Source organism: Myripristis murdjan, chromosome 1 (genome assembly GCF_902150065.1).
Source record: "Myripristis murdjan chromosome 1, fMyrMur1.1, whole genome shotgun sequence".
Lineage (NCBI taxonomy): Eukaryota > Metazoa > Chordata > Actinopteri > Holocentriformes > Holocentridae > Myripristis > Myripristis murdjan.
Window position 1 is genome coordinate 35,747,904 of NC_043980.1, and position 21,471 is coordinate 35,769,374.

Genomic DNA, 21,471 nt, shown 5'->3' on the forward strand with positions numbered 1-21,471 from the left:
AACCCATAGGTATGCGGATGCCACCTTCCTAGGCGCCGCGGCCGACACAAAGGAACTCGCTCCACTTTTTTTTTCAGCCCCCCTCCTCCAATTTGAGGTGACCGCTTTCATCAGCACGCCGTCCGCAGCTGGCCAGGCTGTATTCCGTAAAGGCAGCGTGAAGATCGCCGTCTTCACTGTGGCTGGCTGGATCTGAGCGAGAGCGACCAGGACACGTTCAAATGGACTATTGATAAGTTTCCCCATCAGATTGGTGGTCATTGCGTCAACGGGGGGGAGGTCGGCTCCGCCAAATTGGCTGCAACGACCCCGATCTCTCACCGGACCATTAAGATGCTAAATGACACCACGTCCGATGAATGTTATCATTTGTTCTTTCCGTGATACGAGATAGCCTGCGTTGAGCTGCGGTAGACCGCTGCCCGTCGCTTTTATGCATAGCCTTTGCAGGATCAAGATGCAGTTTCGGACAGTGGTGGACGTGAAAGTCGTAGACGTGGAGAAGAGGCGCAATCCATCAAAACATTACGTGAGTTGCCTGTCTCATCCTCATCCGTGTCACCTAACACAGACAGCCACCTTGTCCCATCCAGATCTGTCAGCGGCGGCTCGATGTGGCCTGTTCTCAGTCACAATGTGATGTTTGGTGTAAATGTAGCCTAGCTGCCCCTCTCCACTGTATCACCAGGGTTTATTTGAAGCCCAGGGCTAAAGCAGGCTCAGTATTATGGGGGAGGAACGAGACTATTGTTCAGCGAAGGTAACAGCCCGGTCTGAGCCATGCTGTTATTAAGTATGCCACAGTATTGCTATAGACCCGGGCTTATCTGTCATAACACTGAACCCAGTGTTAGTCTTTAGCCTGCCATGGGCTCAAGAGGGACTAATGCAGTTTCATCTCCCAGGGGATCTAATACATGTCTAGACCAAAACAGCCTATGTCTTTAAACCAGTATCCCAAGAGCTGACAACCTATCAGTTTGTCCCATTTTCAAGATAACACTAATCATATTTTAATCCAGTGTTTTTGCTGGTGTATGTGGCCACAGAGCTATTACATTTGCATGTGGTTTGTTAGGAGAAACAAGACTTGTATGATTTCAAAAATACCTTGTGAGGTTATTTTCCAATCTTATGTGTCATATGTGAGATTTGTAAATAAGGTGGAATGAGAAAACTTCAGTCAAACACTACCCAGCTGTACAGTGTTTCTTCATAGATCATTGAATTTATTAAGAAGCTGTATGCCAAACCACTCAGACATTTCAGAGGCTCGAATTCCCATCCTGTTACAGCAACTTAAGGTAAATGGTGGGTTTACTGTATCCATTTTTATCTTAACCTGCTCCACTATTGAATTTGTCACACCCCCTTTCATGTGTCCAGCTCCAGCTGTTCAACCTTTAGGACAGTTATGAAATGCACAAGGATTCATTTACCAAACACTGCGTACAGTATGTATGAGAAAAAAAAAAAAAAAAAAAAAAAAAATCTGAGAATCATCTTTCAGTCCAAATAAAATAAAGAGGAACCAGTTCAAATTGTGGATCACTTGCTTTGGAGCAAAACTCATATGACAAACATGCTTCAGAGGAATTTGTCTTCCTGAACTTTGCCTTCAGCAGCCATGTTAATCAATACCTCATTTGTTTTTTTAAGTGAGGGTCGGTGTTGGGTGCGAGACTGCATGGCCCCTGTTGGGATCCCACTTCAGGCTTGCAAACTAGTCGTAAATGACCCGCATGAAAAGAAAGTGATTTTGCTTATATGCAGTTAGAGTCCCACAGGCCCTTGGATCTATATGTGATCAAAGTTAATACATATATTCTCAAGGCAAAGAGGAACACACCAGGCTCTTGCCATACATGCTTTTAACTGGAAACTAATCAAAATCTAACATTTGCCACTGTTTTAGCTCTATCATTTGGGCACTGTTTTTAAAAGAAAACTGTTGTCCATGCAGTAGAAATAACTGGCATGTCTGCATTTCAGTTGAAATTAGTTAATGCATTTGGCAGATTTCCTTATGCAGAACAACAGGCATCAACATGTAAGAGCAAGATTGTTGCATGATTTCCTCCCAAGTACTTCACTGTAGCTACATTTCTGGGCGGCCTCGGTGACGCTCAACCTTCAACCCTGGGGTTATTGAGGGAATAGTTTATTAGATACAGGACCACTGCAACAAAAATGCCAACTCAAAATTTCACCTAACTTTAACTAGACGCACAAATGTATCACCATGTGTGATTTTCTGAGCAGAAGAGGAAGAGTGATGCTTCACCTGTCCCATTAAATGCCTGCATTTTACATATTTTGTCTATTCCAGCCTATTAGAATGTGGGAGAAGGCCCCCATCCCAACTCTAACATAATCCTTAGCATATGACAGGGGCGTGATACTGTGTATTCATTCAAAAAAGTATATTCATCTATTTTTGTGCTTGTCCCATGTTTCAGAAGTGCTCAAGGTAACACTGGAGGTAGTCACTTCTCAGCTTGAGAGTGTCATTCAAGACAAGCTCCCTTTTGAAAACACTGGCACATAGCCTTGCTAGATGATTTTTGGAGATGCAGAATGATGATTTTCAACTGATTGTGTATCTTTTCTGTTTAATAGAATGTAAGGTTTATGCTGGGCATGGTGTAATGGGAGCTTCCCAAACCATACCAAAACCCTAGATAGCTAACATTGCAGAGCACATATACACCTTCTGTCATGCATGGCATAGCAGTATGTAACAGGAGCTTTCCAGACCAGAGCCGAGCTGAGCCGTGCTGTGTTTTGGGGGCTGCTCTGTCTCACCGGGCCAGTCTGTGGCCTAGTTTCCCTGGCTACCCCGTCTCCAGAGACAAGGCTAGTCACTGTGAGAAGAAAAGAGAGAGAGAGGGAGAGAGGAAGAGAGGAAGAGAGTGGGAGAGGGATGGGGGGGGAGAGAACGAGACAATCTGTGACGCCCATTGAATCTCATTTGCGCTCTTTGTGAAACCGTCTGGAAACGCTTACCCTGCAAGAGGGCGAACGAGACCCGAGGCTTGCGTCAAAAAAAGCGGACGTGGTCGTCGGGCTGCGGGACAAAGCTGGACCACGGAGTCGCAAAAAAAAAAAAACGCACTTTCTCTTGCTTGGACACTGCCTCCTTCTTGTGAATGGGGCATAAAAGACAAAAGCAAGGTTGGATATCGCCGTGTTTACTTTAAGCTCCTGTCGCCCAGCAAGTCCCAATCCCATAACATTTCATTTCCTAGAGACCCCGGTGCCTTGCTACAGCCCAGACTGCAAGCGGGTGTTGTTATTTAGCACCATAAAACAAGTCTTCAGAGAGCTGTTCCCCACTCAAATATTTATTGGCCTATCAAACACAGAGTGATATCTCAGTGAAAAGGGTCCCTGTTTTCTGATGCTCAGCCCTAACTGGGAGACGCAGGTTGGAGAGAGGTTTATGGGGCTTGCTTTTTGGATTGGCAATTGTTTGGGAGAGTTTGATGACTAGTTGGAAGGAGCACAGTGCTCAAGGGCTCAGTGTGGATGTGTGTGTGTGTGTGTGGTGAGTCAGGGGGTGCTGACATCTGTCAGTAAAGTCAGTCTGCTTGCTGCTCAATTCACACAGCTCTAACTCTTGTCAGTGATTCTGACAGGAGGCTATGATTGTGTGTGTGTGTGTGTGTGTGTGCGTGTATATGTGTGTGTGCCTTGACACAAGACTGAAGCAGAGGATGTTGGCCTCGCTCTGTCATTACGAGGACCCCACACTTGCTGCGGGTTGTTTTCATGTGTTCGTTACCAGATGTTGTTTGTGATTGCAGAAGTTTTCAGTTGTCTCTGGCAGAAGTGTGTTAGACATATTACACCAGTTGTGTTTCGATAGCAAGACGGTCCCCTGGGCTGCTCTCCCTCTCTCGGCTTCCAGGGTAAAAACATATCTCGGAGCACTTGAATATGGCCTGCAGCCCCCTGGTGTCCTTGTCAACAGCTTGCTCTCTGTGCGCGTGATTACATCACCCAGGAATGGCGATGTTCCACGGAGAGGCAGATAGCATGTGTGGGCATCATGTGTTGCTTTGACTGCACTGGCTGTCTTTGGATTTTCATGGGAAAATGACCCGAGTTGGTTGTTCCTAACCCCTTGCGATATGCAGTCTTTTTTATGTTTGCTAGTGCGTCTGTAGTTTCATTGCAACATAGTCTAATGTTTATGTGTGTGTGTGTGTGAGAGAGAGTGAGTGAGAGAGAGAGACAGAGGGAGAAAAATAGTCCGAGAGAAGAAAAAGAAACAAAGAAACACGAGAGACAAACAGTTCGCTTGCTTGATTTGTATGATTGCCTCTGATATTGAAGAAAAGCCAAAAAGTTATCAGAATTAAAGTCTCAGATAAATTATTAGCATGTCAGATATACTTTGTTGGCAGAGCATTTATGTATACTGATGACAAGTCTAATAGAGAAATGTTATATATGTACATATAGGGGATTTTCATATATTTCATGTATGTCCTCATGAAATACTCACTCAGTTGTTGTTTTCATATATGCACATACATAATTTACACATGCATACACATGTATACATGCACACACACACATATAATACAACATATAAAACAACATTCCTCTGGTATAAGGGAATATACAGTATGTAAACTAAACTTTCTAGAACTTTTTATATCCTATATGGAAATATAATTTATAAACAAACTAATTCTAACTTAATAAAATGAATCCAAAACAATGTCAGACAAACAACACCTTTCAGGGATTACAGGATGGTTCAGCAGGATTATTCGACTGCTCAGTATAATATTTGTCACTCTTATAGCTATTTTGCTACCAAGCCCATTGGTATAACCAGGCTATATTTATTCTTGACCCAATAGGAACTACTTTATCAGGCTGCAATAGAACAGCACTATAGAACTGTTCTTTCTTATTTTCCATAGCCAAGTGTAAATGTTGGTGGTGTTGGGGTTACAGGATGTGTGTGACAAATCAACAGTTTTCCTCAGCACCCCCATGACCTGCACTTCCTCTGTGGACGACGTGACTGGCCCATGCCAGGGTGGAAGTGACCGCAGCTGAGGAAAGACGAGGCGTTTGCCTGGTGTGTGGTTAATAAAGGGCACTATTTTGGCAGCGGTTTTGCAAACTCTTGTCTTGTCTTGTTTTTTTCCATAGACTCGCTGCCAAAGCCTCTGAATGCAACTGCCCTCATCCCTCACCCCCCCCACCACCCGGGTGACATTTTGGTTGGCTAACTCAGAAACAGCTCAGAGGAATTTGCCAACTTTTATTGTCATTTCTCAACGTCTGTGGCTTGATTGATAGAGTAATTGACTGTATTAGACAAGTGAACATATTTAGTCGAGCTGAGGTTACTGTGGAAAGACTTTGGTCATAGACCCATGCAAAGAAAATTTCCAACCTGACTTTTTTGTAGTCAAACCCTTTGGTATTTCCATATAAAGAGCACTGGTCTGAAAGTATGAAGTGTGTCTGTTTTATATGTTACTTTAAATATAGAGCTTTAGGCGGGGTTCAGTGCATTTCGTGGCTAGGCCTTCATTTTCTGCCCCACCAAGCATTCTGCTCCCTTGCTTTCCTCACTCGATGACACAGGGACTGGGCTTTCCTCCGATACTGTAAGTTATTCTGTCTTTTAATCAACTATTGCTGCTTATTGCTACATGGATTATTGTTAGTATTCATTCTATTAATGAAGTAATTACTTCAGGAAAGGCACCAGAAACGAGCTATAAACCGGACATGCATATTCACAGCCAACCTAGCTGAGCATGATGAAATAATCAGAGCTCCAATTTGTTCCCTCACAAGAATGCGTGTTTCTCTTTTTGCTCCTCTGCATGACTAAAAACTTTTGTTTTTTAAGTCTTGCATCTTCTATGGGAACAACAGATGTACAAGGTCTTTCTTGCTATCTGGGACATTGTGATCCCCAAAGCCTTGTTTCAGCTGTTTTTCTTCCCCCTCATTTGTGTGCCCCATGTTTTTGAACAAATTTCCACACTCCTTTGAAAAGACAGTTGACACGACAAAGACGGAGGGCTGAAATATGACTGCTGTAATTAAGACAAATGTTACCAAGAAGAACCTACTGGGTTTCTCATTGATGCCAGTATAATGGAGCTGTTGCATAGATTTTGAATACCTTTCATAGACATTCTTCATAAAAACTGTGGGACTAAAAAGGAGCATGTTTAAACTGGAATAAAAGAAGGTAAACATTAGAATTGTAGCATAATTGCTTTCATTCACTAGTTATATACTACTAACTAAATAACATAGTAGTAATGTATTGTAGCTACCGTAAGACTATAGTTTAAACATCTCATCACTATTCCTCATTTAATCTATTTATAAGCCTGTTTACTAGCATTATACAGTCGTCTACACTGAATTATGATTTAGCCTGCTCATTGTTTCCAAATCCCCCCCGATGCCCATTTTAGCTTTTATTACTTTCCTGTTTCCAACTGTAGGCGTAGGACAGATGAGTGTGTCAGAACTGAGAGGTACTGTAAAGGTGTATGTGAGGCTGTGACGCTTTTGTGTTGCAGCTTCACCTTCATTTTTGCTCTTCAGTTTGGAGTTGCTGCAATGCCCAGACATGCCGACTGTGCAACAATGTCTTGCAGCAACCGCCGTGCAATGCGTGACTTTTATCTTGATTTCTATGATGCAAAATTCTCTGCATGGCTGGAAAAAAAAAAAAGACAAACTGGAGACTTGTCAAATGTTCAAGCTTGTGAAAATCTGAATTTGCCTCCTGACGTCGCTGTGAAGACAGCTCACCCCCGGTACCATCATGTTATATGGAATTATATAATTGGTGGCCAGATTATTAGTTATTTCCTGTCTGACATTTGATGAGTCATGTTTTTTTTTGTTCCACAAATGCTTGATTCAGGACACTTTGGCTGCGCTTAGCACTCACGACGGGATGTACTTGAGCTCTGAGTCAGACCGTAACATGTTGGCCTATTTTAGACGCTTGCCGTATGTATGACAGACATTCAGCAAGAGATGGCGAAGAAAAAAAAAAATGCTTCCACGGAACGCACAAAATGGAATATTCAGGTTTTTATCAGGGTCAAATCAGAAGTTGTTTACCACAATGTTCTTTATTCAGTGAGGCAAGAGCCCAGACTGTCAAAATGTACTGGCTGTGTTGGTCTATTTAGGGAGCTGGGAGGGCATTAGGTTTAAGCTTGATATTTTGGGCGTGGGTTGACCATGGATGGCTGTTCCTTGTGTTTTCCGCTGCGGTTGCCATCACAGACCCATCTGCTTCTGGGGCTTGGATCTTTTCACGGAACCCACATCTTCCACCCGGGCTCCTATCTTTTACCCCGGCCCGGCGAGGTTTCGCTCCGCAGTCAGATGAAGCCGCCCAGATGCATGATGGGAGGATGATACCCCGGCATACCGTTGAGGTCACAGGCGTTTATAGAACACATGCACCCAGCAGAGTTTGTGTATCAAACACACACACACACACACACACACACACACACAAGCTCTGACAAGTGCCAGGGCAGCCCCTTCAGCCACACCGAGTCCATATCAATGTGGACTGGCATGCACTAACAGCATGGGGATATTTTGAGTATTTATGGATTAGCGCCACTGAAGTCAAGTTTATTCACCGCATCAAGCTTTCAAGTGAGACAGACATTTACAGCCCTATAGGGACCCCTCAGCCCCCAGTTTACTTATTCTGCCATTTCTATCTCCCCCCCCCCCCCCCCCACCCCCACCCCACCCCACCCCCCTCTCACTTTTCTTTATGTGATGCTTTGGCAATGAGCAGTAAAAAGAAGGCAAGGCAAGTTTATTTATACTGCACATTTCATACACAGCAGTAATTCAACATAGACAGATACAAAGACGGATAAAAAAAAAAAAAATGTTTATGAAGATGAAAGATAATTTGCACCAAAGGCAGAACACAAAAAAGTGCACGAAAGACATAAGACAGAGGATTAAAAGATAAATGAGACAGATAAAAATCCATCAAAAGTAACAGAGTGCAAAAAAAGAAATCGTCGTGAATCCTTTTTACGGCGTCGCAATCAGAACTGCTCTCGGAGACGTTGCTGACTGCGGCCGCGCAAACAAGTTCTAGAAATTGTGATTTTTTTTTTGGAGCCCGCTTGTATCCCGGGGAGCCCATTTTCATAGCAATAAACGCCGGAGCTAATCGTTGATGTGACACCCCACCGTGCTACGAGCAAGTTCGCCAATGTAGCGTGACAGTCGCAGCTTCTGGATGCTGGTGGCTGGCTTTGCATGGGGTTGAACACACTGCAGCGTGGCTCTCTGCCAGACAGTGAGCTGGGGAGGCGGGGGGGGGGGGGGGGGGGGGGCCTCCAGTAAGCAGCGAGGCCTTTAACCCTTGTTGTGGTGCTGTCTTTTGTTTCAGGCCGTTGCCCTTCTTACGTCAACATCGGGGTCTTTCACTTGGCCTCGTTCATCCGCGCTCTCCTCTGGAGGCTCTTGGCAGGTAGAGAAGGGTTCAAGCGAAAGTCAGGAAGACGGATCCCGCTGGGGACGAGGAGCCGAAAAACAGCTCACCGGGGGAAACACAGTGCCTTTATTTGATTTAAACGCCTCACACGAGGGGAAAGTGAATCGTTTCTATGTTTACATCGGCTTGATGCTAAGTGGATTTCTATTTGCGACCGTGCCACTTGGCTGGAATGCCTTGGCGAGGTGACAACATCTTGTTTTATTGTAAATCACTTGACGATGGCTATTTTAGCTGGATGTTGAGTGCGCGCCAGGCTGTGTACACGGCTTCGAAGGGCCGGATGGCAGCAGCATCTATGGAAAGCCTGTGATGAATGCTGTGGGGTTCTGTGTAAGCGAGTTGTTGTGATGTGGCTGAGGAAAGACAGAAAACGGGTCACTCTCTCTGGACTGGCCTCGATACCCCAAACAAAAGTTGAGGTTTTAAAACAGTTAAAGGATAAAGGGAATATCAGTCAAGAATAATATCTTCCACCAACCCCCCAAACATCCAAAATAATCTTTTTTTTTATCTCTTCCCATCAAAAGCTTGAAGGCTTATCTGATGTAACAAATTATTCGCAAGAGTCATTTCTCCAGCAAAGAGAACTTTTCTCAACGTCTTTATCAGCGATCGAGAGATCTGGCCAGCTCTTAACTTCCCCGATGGAAATTTCCTGGCCTCTTAATATTTTCCCTGTGCTATCTAGGTTTCATTAGATTAGTGATGATGGCAGCATCACTTAAACGCCCTCACTTGATAAATGAACTTGATGCCCGTCTTATCAGACCTCTCAGGGATGCATTGCCTCAGCCAAGGATAAAAGGCCAGCAGGTCAAATGTGTTGACAAAATAGGAATGAGGTCACCATCTTCACCCAAATGTCAAGCAATAGCAGATATATGTGTGTGTGTGTGTGTGCCGTTGAACTTTGATGCTGTGCGAGCTGGCATCCTCTAGATGTGTGCGATACTGTGGATCCACTACAAAAATGCAAAATCTTACCAAGATTATTTGTCTTATTTCTAGTCAAAATATCTCATTACACTTAAAATAAGACATGATCACCTCAGAAGTAACTTGTTTTTAGACAATTTTCACTTGTTTTAAGTGAAAATTCACTTGAAACAAGTGAAAATTTGCTTGTTTCATTGGCAAAATTTGCCAGTGGAAAAAGTGAAAATTCACTTGAAATAAGTGGAAATTAGCTAGAAACAAGAAACAAATTTTGCCAATGAAACAAGCAAATTTTCACTTGTTTCAAGCAAATTTTCACTTGAAACAAGAGACAATTGTCTAAAAACAAGTTACTTCTGAGGTGATCATGTCTTATTTTAAGTGTAATGAGATATTTTGACTAGTAATAAGCAGTGATGGGAGTAACGGCGTTACAAAGTAACGGCGTTACTAATGGTGTTACTTTTATCAGTAACGAGTAATCAAAGAAATTACTGTTTCCCGCGTTGTAACGCCGTTACCGTTACTGACAATAAAATGCGCCGTTACTTGCCACTACTAATACTTATTATTATTATTTTACTATCCTGTTCGAAAAATGTGTGTCTTGTGGAGAAAAAGCGGTGTGTCAATTTTCAAGCCGGTCGGACTTTGCAGATTTTCGTAACTTATCAACATGCATGGAGAATGACTGAGCACAAATTAGAAAAATCATCTGTGTTCTCCGACGGCAGAGCGGATAGTTTCGCCGCCTGTCGTACAGAAGACCACGGGTTCAACTCCCCATTCTGACTAACTCATATTATTATTTTAAACTATAATGTATTACTTTTTCAAAGTAACGTGGCCAACAGACAATGATAGATGAAATTTGACAGCAATGTCCACACTGCAACAGCAATGCAAAAGTATGTGCATTAATAAGAGGATTTAAGAAAAGAAAAAAAGTAATCATAAAAATGACTTTCCCCAGTAACTGAATTACTCTTCTGCAGCAGTAATTGAGTAGTAATCAAAATTACTTTTTTACAGAAGTAATTAGTAATTGTAACTTATTAGTTTTGTGAGTAATTGGTCCCAACACTGGTAATAAGACATTTTTGACTTGAAATAAGACAAATAATCTTGGTAAGATTTTGAGTTTTTGCAGTGGAGAATGTGGGTGTGAGCTTGCATTGATATGCACGTACGCAAGTGTGTGTGTGTGCGCACACGCGGCAGATGCCCTAATCTGCTTCTATTGTTTTTTAACTGGGTGTCTTCTCTCTCGGCAGGTCTATCTCATCAATGTCACCTACTCCGACAACACCTCCCACATCATCTACAGGAGATACAGCAAATTCTTTGACCTACAGGTAATCCTTTATCACTCGTAGATGCCTCTGTATGCTCTGTGCGCTACGTGTTTGTATTGAATTCCCTTATTCCGCGGCTGTGACGCTGCACTATATTGAACACGTCAACCCCGTGAACTTCCAGTGTTGTTTTGTATAGATTAATGTGCGAGCCTTGTGACTGTTCACCGCCGCCTTGTCTCCGCCCGTGTTCTCCACACCTCGTCGCCTCCGTGAATCAATGTGTGTGTTGGTAATTGGTCGGGGAGCCTGGGAGACATGGTTTGTGTCTCTTGGCCTCGTGGAGACGCAGTACTGCTGCCGCGTCTTTTCTCTCCGCTCTCCTCTGTCTCTCCCCCCTCCCTTTCCCTCGCTTTCTTTCTTGCTCATCCTCTCATCTCATCTTTGCCTTGCCCCCAAAACGTCAGGGCGCTGACAGGCCTTTTTTTTTTTTTTTTTGAACGTTACAAGCAAGAAATCCACATGGAAGTCAATTTAATGTAGCATGCTTTTATAGCGGGTCTCTGTGGGATGCTTGGATGCAGGGTGGTGTGATTGGTGGGCAATTTAAATATAGTCCTGTACCGGGGTCTCTCCCTCTCTCTCTTTCTTGCTCTCTGTCTTGCTGACTTGGCTCTGATACTGTACTCTTGTGTGTAAGGTGTCAAGGTTTCTCTTCAGGCTTTTATTTATTTTGGAAAAGGCGCAGGAGTTGCAGCAAAAACCCTGCCCTGTGTCCTTCAGATGGAGTCTTCTTTGCTCAGAGAGGCTGCGTGTGTTTATACAAAGCTCCGTAATTTGGTGAACACGACAGGTTATGTCTTTGTTTTCCAATTGCGGGTGTCGCACCATATGTGTGTGTGTGTGTGTGTGTGTGTGTGTGTGTGTACCCCCTTGCACCCTCGATCCGATGCAAGCCGATACCACAGGAACATTGCGCCAGAGGTCTCGGGGTCATTCTAGTAAATATGAAAAGAGCCACAGTGCGAGAGTTACCGGGGGCACATCTCAATAGACTCTGTGTGCTACTTCAGCAGGAAATGATGTTTCAATCAGTGGAGGAGAGGTCCTTTCTGAAAGCTCTTATTGATAACAAGATGGAAAATAGACCTCCCCCCACCCCCACTAGTGATTATTCCCAATGTGGAGTGAAAGACAGAGGTTGAATAATAAACACAGAGTAGGGGGGGGGCCTTGTGTGAATGCGTCTGTGTTCGTTCCACCTTGCTGAAAACGTCGGAGACGTAGGTGAGTGGACTGGATGTATGGCTTCCTCCCCTGATTCAGCGCCTCTATGCATTCATAGGCCGTCAAATTGCCCGGGAGGAAACTAATGAACCTTAATGGTTCATGGATGGCTTGACACAAAATCACTTGGGCGCCGCGACGGGAAGATTGATTTTGTTAGCTTAGTTGGACGGTGGGGGGGCAGAGGTCACCAAACTTTGCGCGCGGTGTATTGGGCTGTCAGAGAAAGACGCTCTCACGTGGACCAACTTTGGCCGGGCGGCGGTTTAAATGAGCTGCATTGTGAAATCCCTCGTGAAGTATTGCTGTTTGTCGCGATCAGCTACTTTCCCCTTTAAAGTTGCGACATATCACCAGCAGCACTCCACTGCTCAGGTCTTGCTTTGCCTGCGTCCTTGATGTGTCTATCTGCACTGTGACACCCCTCCGAATAAAACCACCACTGGCAGTACTCACAGACTCACTTCTAATACCCTGAAAGTAATCCTCTATCTGTGACGGTGTATGTACTAGAAAGTTCCCTCTGCCTTGCCTGGCTTTGATCTAGCTGGATCTCTTTGATGGTCCCGTTTGATCCTGTTGTTTTCAGAGAGACCTGGAGCCTCTCCCGTCCAAACATTTAGCTGGTGTGGAGACCCCGCTGCTCTCAGCGGCCCTGCTTAACCTAAGGGAGACGGACATGCGCGGCTGCGGCCGCAGACACCGTCGCAGAGCTGTTTCACCAAAACTCTGGCAAACAGGCCTGGGAATTCCAAGGCTGTTTCCTAATATTAACCAGAGCAGGCTCTCTTCCTGGAAACTCATTGGCACCGGTTCTGGGCTGGCGTCGAATGAGAGAGCTCACAGATGTTGCTTTGAATGACTTAATTTAGGCTTTTGTGCCCAAAACAATTGTCAGTGTACTGGCGTGCTGATTTTTCAAACGATGGTTCCCGACCCAACAGTGGGTCCCAGTGTGGAGACAGGTGGACCGTGGGAAAGCTACAGAAATGCATTATTTTCTCAGTAATGGCAGATAAAAATAATGATTTCGACATCCGTCAGACCCACTACAACATGGACACATTTTTAAAACTCAGAGTCAACCGATGTGCTTCCTAAAAACTATAAATATAATTTACTGCAAAATCCAAAAGGCACCGCATAAGAAGTGTAATGAATAATTTATGACAGTTTTGCAGCCCGTTTTAAAATATTTTTGTTTAAAGCTTATTATTTTTATGCTGATTCATTTCAGTTGAACAAAATTAGATGGCATTTAATGTTCAACAAATAATTATGCATTGTATTATAATACATTGTATTTCTGTTACTCACACGGAATACAGGAATGTTTTACATTTCTCTGCAAAAGCAGAAAATTCTATTCCAGGAAAAAGAAGTCTGTATTGTTTCACATTCGTTCTGGATCCAAAATCCAATATTTTGTTGCAAAAGCCAATATTGCCTATACATAAGCCTGCTAGGATGACTTTATGATTGATATAATATGAAAAAATGTGGTTTACACAAACGAGTACTACAGGAGATACCTGTTTTTGCAAATAAATTCTTCAAATATTGAAGGATCACTACCATTCAGTGATGGATGTGCATTGAAACCTTAATTACTTTTTACCAATTTTATTTCACTTAACAAAATACGTGGTGGATCATAGGCCAAATATGTCTAGATGCGGGTCCTGGCATGAAAAAAAAAAAAATAGGATCCCTGTACTAGCATAAGAAAGAAACCCCACCATGCTTTGTGATAAGCTATTACAAGAGTTATGTTATGCACTGGATGTCTCCTTGACCTTTGACCTTGTGAGTGTGTGAGCTTTTTTTCTTACAAAACACAAAACTACAGCCTCCACCGACATGCTGGCTTGTGCAAAATACCTCGCGCAGCCAGGATGGATTGTTGAGTGGATGCTGTAATGTGTCCTTCAGTGACGACTCAGCGCTCCTCCTAAGCCGGTGACGTCGAGGATGTGTTAAGGTAGAAATAATAGGAGCTATATTAGTGCTACTTAGTGGCCCTCTGTGCAAGAGAAGTCACTTACAGCTAATAGAATGAATATATTAATGCAAACTGATACTAGAACTGCACTGCAGGGAGCCGTTTTATCTGAGCTATTATTTTATTTTATTTTATTGCCACTTCATGCTATTCAAATTGGGTTGGATCTCACACTGTCCGCTGGTGACAAAAACAGAATGCTCCTCTTCTCTTTTCCCTTGCCGTCTTTCTTCCATCGGCCCCTTGTCGGAGTCTTTTAGGGTGTGTAAGGGCTACCCTGCTGGAACGGGGGAATCGATTTTTTGTTATCGGCGTGAGTGTGAATCAAACTCAGAGGCACACACATGCGCACACACACACTTGGCACTTGAACGCATACATGCACCTAAATAAACACACTAAGGAGCCTTTGAAGTGGCTTTTATAGGCCGTCTCCACTACACTGCATCTTCTTTATTCCCCTTCCCCCCACTCCTTTTTCTTTTTTTTTTTTTTTTTTTTTTGTGTACTAAAGAACAGCTCATCTCCTAGTCAGGATGTGACTGGCTCTTCCTGGCTGCCTCACTGCAACACTGATGTGGTTTGTGTCATAGCCAGACCTGACTAGCAGGGAGTGTAAACGTCTTCACCGAGCCTTTACTGGCCAGGAGGGTGGAAACTGGCACAGGCGGGTGGTGGTGGTGGTGTGTGTCGGGGGGCTATGAGGCGGAAGAGCAGGATGATGATGTTGAGGTGGTGAGGAGGAGGCTGCCGACACTGATGATAATGGCAATCGCGTCGACGATGATAAAGGTGATTGTCGGTGATGACAGCGACACTGATGACGCCGATGATTGCCTTCATCACCGGAGCCCAGCGTGTGTCGCAGGAACCCGCGAGGCAGTGGGTGATGGTGCCCCGGGTGTCCTTGGGCCTCAAGTTGGTATATTTAAAGCTGCGGCGTGGCTCACCATCTGAAAGAAGGACACATTCTGACTCACACGTTTTTACGAGGCCCTTTGGTTTGTATTCTGTCTGCGCACACACACAAACCCTGTCTTTTCTTTTTCCAAGTCTGCCCTCGTATTCCTACAGCGGCTGAATATTTAGTTTGGGAGTTGACTTAAACATCAGATTTTTCCAGCATCCTGCGTTGAGGGTAGGAATGTGTACGTATCAATGAAAACCCATACGTGATATTAGTCCGTTTCGCTCCCAGCTGCCGTCCCAAGGTCGATATTCAATCCTTTTTTTTTAGGAAATATTTTTATGGATGCTAACAGCAGGCTTTCGGCAAACGGCTGCTTATATTCGGCGCAGCAAATTATACAGTAGCTGGGGCCAAAAGCGCTCAAAGGGAAGGTCACTAAATGGGGAATCTCTCTAACCTCTAAGTGGGGGCATTTGATGGAAACATATGTCTAGACCACAAGGCATTATCGGTATGCCATCCTGGAGGATAAATCGCTGAATAGTCAGGCCACAAGCTCGGCCTCTTTGTCCTTGAGGCGTTCTGTGGATGTGTACTGTACCTCGGCTGAATCAGAGAGCCCATTGTTCCAGGTTGAGGATAAAGGACTACTTTATGCGTGTGTCTCTGTGTGTGTGTGTGTGTGTGTGAGAGGGAGAGAGAAAAGAGCGGGAGACATGCTTTTTAGCCCCTGCTGAGAGGCAGAGGAAGAACACCTACACGGCTGACACAGGCACTGCTCTTGTGCTATACAATCGGGCACTTGACAGGACGGCCCAGGCCGGGTCCTTGCAGGGCCGGGAGCGGAGGGGGGGGAGGCATGCCGTGTTTCCCACAGCCTTGGCTGAAGGATCAGGGGAGGGGGGCTAAAATTAGGATGAATAAGCACAGTTCAGCTGTTTGTGGGACATTTCCATGGCTAAAAAAAAAAAAAAAAAAAAAAAAAAAAAAATGCATCAGTGTTACTGGGAGGTGACTGGGGCACGTTCAGGGAGAGGGAGAGAGAGAGAGAGAGAGAGAAACAGGAATAGAGATAAAGACGAGAGTTAGCTTGCTGGATTTGTATGATTGCTACTGATATTCAAGGACAAAAAAAGCCAGACTAGAAAATAAGAAAGAATAGAATAGAAAGAATAGAGAGACAACAAGGCTTATATAGGTAAAATGTATTTCTGATTTCAAAAATAGGAGATGACAAGCTGGTATGGGGACATAAAACGATGCAGTTTGTACTGTATTTTAATAGTTATGTGCCATATTTTTCAAGCAAAATGCTCTTTCAGAAATATAAAAATCTTATTTCTGGACCATCAGTGTTTGCAGAAGATCCAGAAATTACTAGGGCTGGACCAGAATATTTTACTACAGTGGTCCCTTCTTTATCGCGGGAGTTACGTTCTAAAAATAACCCGCAATAGGCGAAATCCGCGAAGTAGTCAGCTTTATTTTTAACAATTATTATAGATGTTTTAAGGCTGTAAAACCCCTCACTACACACTTTATACACTTTTCTCAGACAGGCATTATCATTTTCTCACTTTTCTCTGTTGTTTAAACACTCTCAAAGTTCAAACCTTCATAGAAAAATAAGTCCAGTAAAAAAAAAAAAAAAAAAAAACATGCAAAATTGCGCTAAAAAAAATCCGCGAAACTGCGAGACCGCGAAAGGTGAACCGCTTTATAGCGAGGGACAACTGTATTTGGGTATTTGTTTGTTGGGTAGGTACTGTATTTGGTTTTCCATTTCAGGATTCAGATATTCATTGCATTCATTGTTTTTTTTTTTTTTTAGAGTAGTTCACTCTCTGCTGGCTTAAGAAACAGCGAATGCCATTTTACTTGTCATTTTTTGCAGTGATGAAATGTTACGCTGCAACATTTTTTACAGTGTTGTGTTTCTCATGCGTCAGATCTGTAGACTGTTGACTTTCAGGGCTCTATTTTAATGATCCAAGCGCACAATCTGAGGAGCATGGTGCACGTGCATTTAGGGTATGTTCAAGTCCACTTTTGCTTTTTTAACCGTGTAAAAAATGGTCGTTGCACCAGGCGCATAGTTCAAAAGGGTTGTACTAAGTCGCTAAATTAATCATGGGTGTGTTTTGGGCGTAACATGCAGTAAACCAATCAGAGTGCTATCTCCCGTTCGCTTTAAAAGCAATGCACGCTCGCACCTCAGTGGATTGTTATTGCAATGGTGCATTTGCAGGTAAGAGGGAAGGCTTCTCTGCAGAGGCAGCAGATCTGCTCGTGCACGTTCGCTTCGTGCACGAGCAGACCATCTACAGCAACAGCAGGATTCCATCAAAGCTCCCCGAGGCGAAGCAGCCATCCCTGTGTGTGTGGAACAAGGCATCTGTGTGCGTTAAGGCATCCCGGTGTGCATAACAAGCAAAGTGTATGTGAGCTGTGCACCCGCCAGTGTAGACACACTTTATGATCTTGATAATGTGGCCTTAAAATAACAGTGAAAACTGGGCCACCGACTTCAACTGCTTTCAACTGCCCCGAAAATAGCAAGGCATCAACAGTGCACCTGACCACACCTCATTTGAAGACCAACACTTGTGCCCACAAGTGCATTTGCTATTTAGACAACGTGGGACAAGGACAGCTGTGCCAGTTGGAAACTAGCTACACTGGAATCGCGCTTGGCACCGCTTTGTGCTTGGTGTAAGATACATTTTTTTTTTCTAATGCCTGACAGATGTGGAATTTTTGAGACTGATATCAAATTTTAGAAGGGAAAAATCCCGGCACCTCCTTGGCCAAAGCTTTGAATGCTCGCTGCTGATCACTAGCGAAGCTCTGAAGCCCTAAAAATGGTATTCAGAACAACCCTAGAGGCTACAAACTATAGCTATGATGACTTCTTATGTCTTCAGGAAGTGTTGAGGATTTAAAATGTATGTAGAGGAGAAGGGGGTGTTATTCCAGCAACTGGTTGTCTCTGCTTGTAAGGGCAAGACTGAAAGAGACAGACATACAGACTCTCTGTTTTCATTGCACATTGTCAAAAGGTCATAGCATGTTTGCACCTGCATGTCGGCGTCATCTGCATTAATATGGGCTCTGCCTGTACATGTGCATCTGTGCACCTGCATATACATATTTGTCTCATTCCTGCTGTCCTCTCCCTGCCTCCTAACCTTGGTCTGGTGGTTATCATATTCAGTACGATCAGATCTGGACAGAAACAGCATATACATAAAAACATAGGCTCTCTCCTGCCCCCCCGTGTTTGTTTTCCCCTGGCTGCTGCCTGTTATCTGGAGATGAATGTGACAGCTCAAAGATTTTCTCTGTTACTCTCTATCTGTCTCTGTCTCATTCTCTCCCGGCCTCTCTCTCTCAGCCCTCGCGTTTCTGTTCATCTCAAGGTCTTCCCCGCGCCCGAATGGGACAGGCAGGAGGGTCGATGAAAACTTTCGCTTTGTCCTCCTAGACTTCGCCGGCAGCTCAGCCGCACAATAAACCTCGGTTGGAAAGGCGGCTCAAGGTTCCTTCGTTATGGCTCCAGCTAAGGCTCTGTTGCCTTTGTTTGCCAAATGATAAATCACACAATGTTTCTTTCATGCTCCTACTACATGGCTTGTTTGGAAAGGGCGATCTGGTCTATATGTTTGGATCTCGCGGAGTGCAGCGTGCACGGTTCACGGCTGAAAGGGGAGACGTTCTTGTCAGATCAGATAAAAGTGAATGTAAAACCGTATGAGCTGAATTCACACGCTGAGGATTCAGATGTGAAGAGCCAAGGCCAGGAGGCTGATGAATACTGTATGTGCTCTCATATTTCAACTCTCCTATACAGCTGCATTCCGAGGTGGGTGATGATGACTGATGGCATATTGGCACCCACAGTCAAAATCCTTTACTGATAAGGGGATGAACAATAATCACAAAATCAACTTCAAAAAAAGAGTTACGTGCTCATGAGCTTTAAATGTTACCTTATATTGCAGGCTAACAAATTTATGTTTTTATTTTCTGTGACATTTCAATGTGTGTCTATATTTTTCATAGAAGGAGATAGAGATCCTGCACACTGTAGCTCCCATTCAGAAAAATGTATTAAGACAAATGCAAAAAGTGACGTTTCGAGCCAAAATGCTCAGACTGTAATGATACACAAAACCAACAGACATATATAAGGTCTTCCTTATCACATGACCAGGGGCGCCACCAGGAATTTTGGGCCCCTTGACAAAAAAAAAAAAAATAAAAAAATTATTTACTTGATGATGGTTTAATAATTTTATATTAGTTTTTACCTATTTTTGGGGGCCCCTGTCAGGCAAGGGCCCTTGGAATTGTCCTAACTTTTGCGGCGCCCCTGCACATGACAATTAGACACATTAAGATCAGCTGTGTTCAAGTGAACAGGGAGGTGGTCACCTGACCATCACACTACCTGTATTAAAGTGCACCATCACTATTTATAATCTATTTACAGTGCAAAACCAGGAGAGATGCACATAATCAGATCATATCCATATCAATATTCAATATTAAATACAACCCATTTAAGAGTGGGGCAAACAAGCCTCCAGCCATTGAGACACATTGATATGATATGAATCATTATTTTGGTTTGGTGTATAAAAAAGTACTACCTTAACCGTACACAATAGCAGTATGTAAATGTCTATACATAAATAAATACATACGTAGACCCTGCAAAATTAGCCTAAACATGTACACAAAAAAAGAATAGAATATGAGAAAACACAGTAGTGGGGGAACAATGCGTCAAACATCCTATAAAAATGGTCTAATACTAAAGTCTATATTTTTTTTTACCACACTTCATTGGTCTGATATTTAAATATGAAACATGAATACTGAATGATGAAACCTGCGTTATGTCCAGTGATGATTCTCCGCATTGAGATAACAGAGCAGTAATTACACATGCTTTACCTGGGATCCTCCATGGACCGCTCTCACGCTCTGACATGAAGCTGCAGAGCCGACACAGGTGTTCCTGATGATATCAATTTAAGTTTTATTCCATTTTTGATCTAACAGAGCGAGGGCCCTGCTGTTGTCAGTGCTGGCTCACTGGAAACACTGTGGCACACCAGAACGGATCGGAACATTAATCAGTTTCATTAGTTTCATTAGTAACACCTGTTTTCCCCATCACGTCTGCTATGAAAAATCTCTATTAAACCCTTGCAAAGATTTCTTTCATTTTATATCGTCTCATAGCTGCACAAGTTGTGTTTGCGACATAGGACAAGAGAATAAATACTGCAGAGATCGGTTTTCCATACCTATCAGCATATGTATATGTACATCTTTTGTAACACTTTCTAAATCACGCTAATACGACAAGCTCCACCCATCTGGCACTTAAAGCGCGTTAAAACAAACCCCAAGGCTGGTTTTACACAGGGCAACTTTCATTCAACACTGCAAAAAGTCAAAATCTTACCAAGATTATTTGTCTTATTTCAAGTCAAAATGTCTTATTTCTAGTCAAAATATCTCATTACACTTAAAATAAGACATGATCAGCTCAGAAGTAAATTGTCTTTAGACAATTTTCACTTGTTTCAAGTGAAAATTTACTTGAAACAAGTTAAAATTTGCTAGAAACAAGAAACATATTCTGCCAGTGGAACAAGCAAATTTTTACTTGTGACACAAGTGAACAAGTAAAAATTTGCTTGTTCCATTGGCAGAATTTGTTTCTTGTTTCAAGCTAATTTTAACTTGTTTCAAGTAAATTTTCACTTGAAACAGGTGAAAATTGTCTAAAGACAAGTTATTTCTGAGCTGATCATGTCTTCTTTTAAGTGTAATGAGATATTTTGACTTGAAATAAGACAAATAATCTTGGTATGATTTGACTTTTTGCAGTGAATTAGTTGCAGGTTGCAAATGGAGCTTTTTTGTCGTTATCTCACTGAGTATTCCAAATGATGCCAAATGACGCCGTACCCCATGGCTGTTTTTCATCGAATGGCTCTCTTATGCTCCTCCGGCGTCACTAACTTGCACAGAAGTTTGCACGCGAACTTGCTGAAGTTGCATTCGGGTTGTAAAGCCAGCCCCTACGAGTTTGTCGCAAACGCTTGTTTCACACAGGCCTGCTGTTGGAATTGACAGACGGCCACTGCTTATCTGTCGGCGGCAATGGCCAGTCCCAGTCCTGTGTGTGTGTGTGTGTGTGTGTGTGGGTTAATGTGCAGCAGCTTTGTAAACACATGCTTCGTCAGCTAGAAAGGGAGAGAAGGAACAGAGAGAGAGAGAGAGAGATAAAAGATGAGAGTTCCCACCAGAACTTTCAGTGAAACCCCGGTTCTCTGTCTCCTCTTTGTGTGCCGTCTCCGGTGCCCTTTTCCCTCTGCGCACGCATGCGCCCATATTCCTTCACCTTGTTCGTCCCATTCATATCTCACTCCTACTGTGTCTCCCCCATCTGTTTTCCCCTCTATCTGCCCCCCCACAC

The 21,471-nt window shown here is 43.4% G+C and overlaps 1 protein-coding gene across 2 annotated transcripts in view; it reads left to right on the plus strand.

Annotated features, from left to right (window-relative positions):
- The first annotated feature begins 278 nt into the window (after positions 1 to 278).
- sh3pxd2aa (SH3 and PX domains 2Aa) overlaps positions 279 to 21,471 on the plus strand; it is a 107,902-nt gene continuing 86,709 nt past the window's right edge. For both annotated transcript variants that reach the window (XM_030065098.1, XM_030065108.1), the window contains exons 1-2: positions 279 to 529; positions 10,756 to 10,836. In XM_030065098.1, the coding sequence (XP_029920958.1) occupies positions 434 to 529; positions 10,756 to 10,836 (177 nt within the window). In that variant the 5' untranslated portion in view covers positions 279 to 433. The remainder of the gene's footprint in view (positions 530 to 10,755; positions 10,837 to 21,471) is intronic.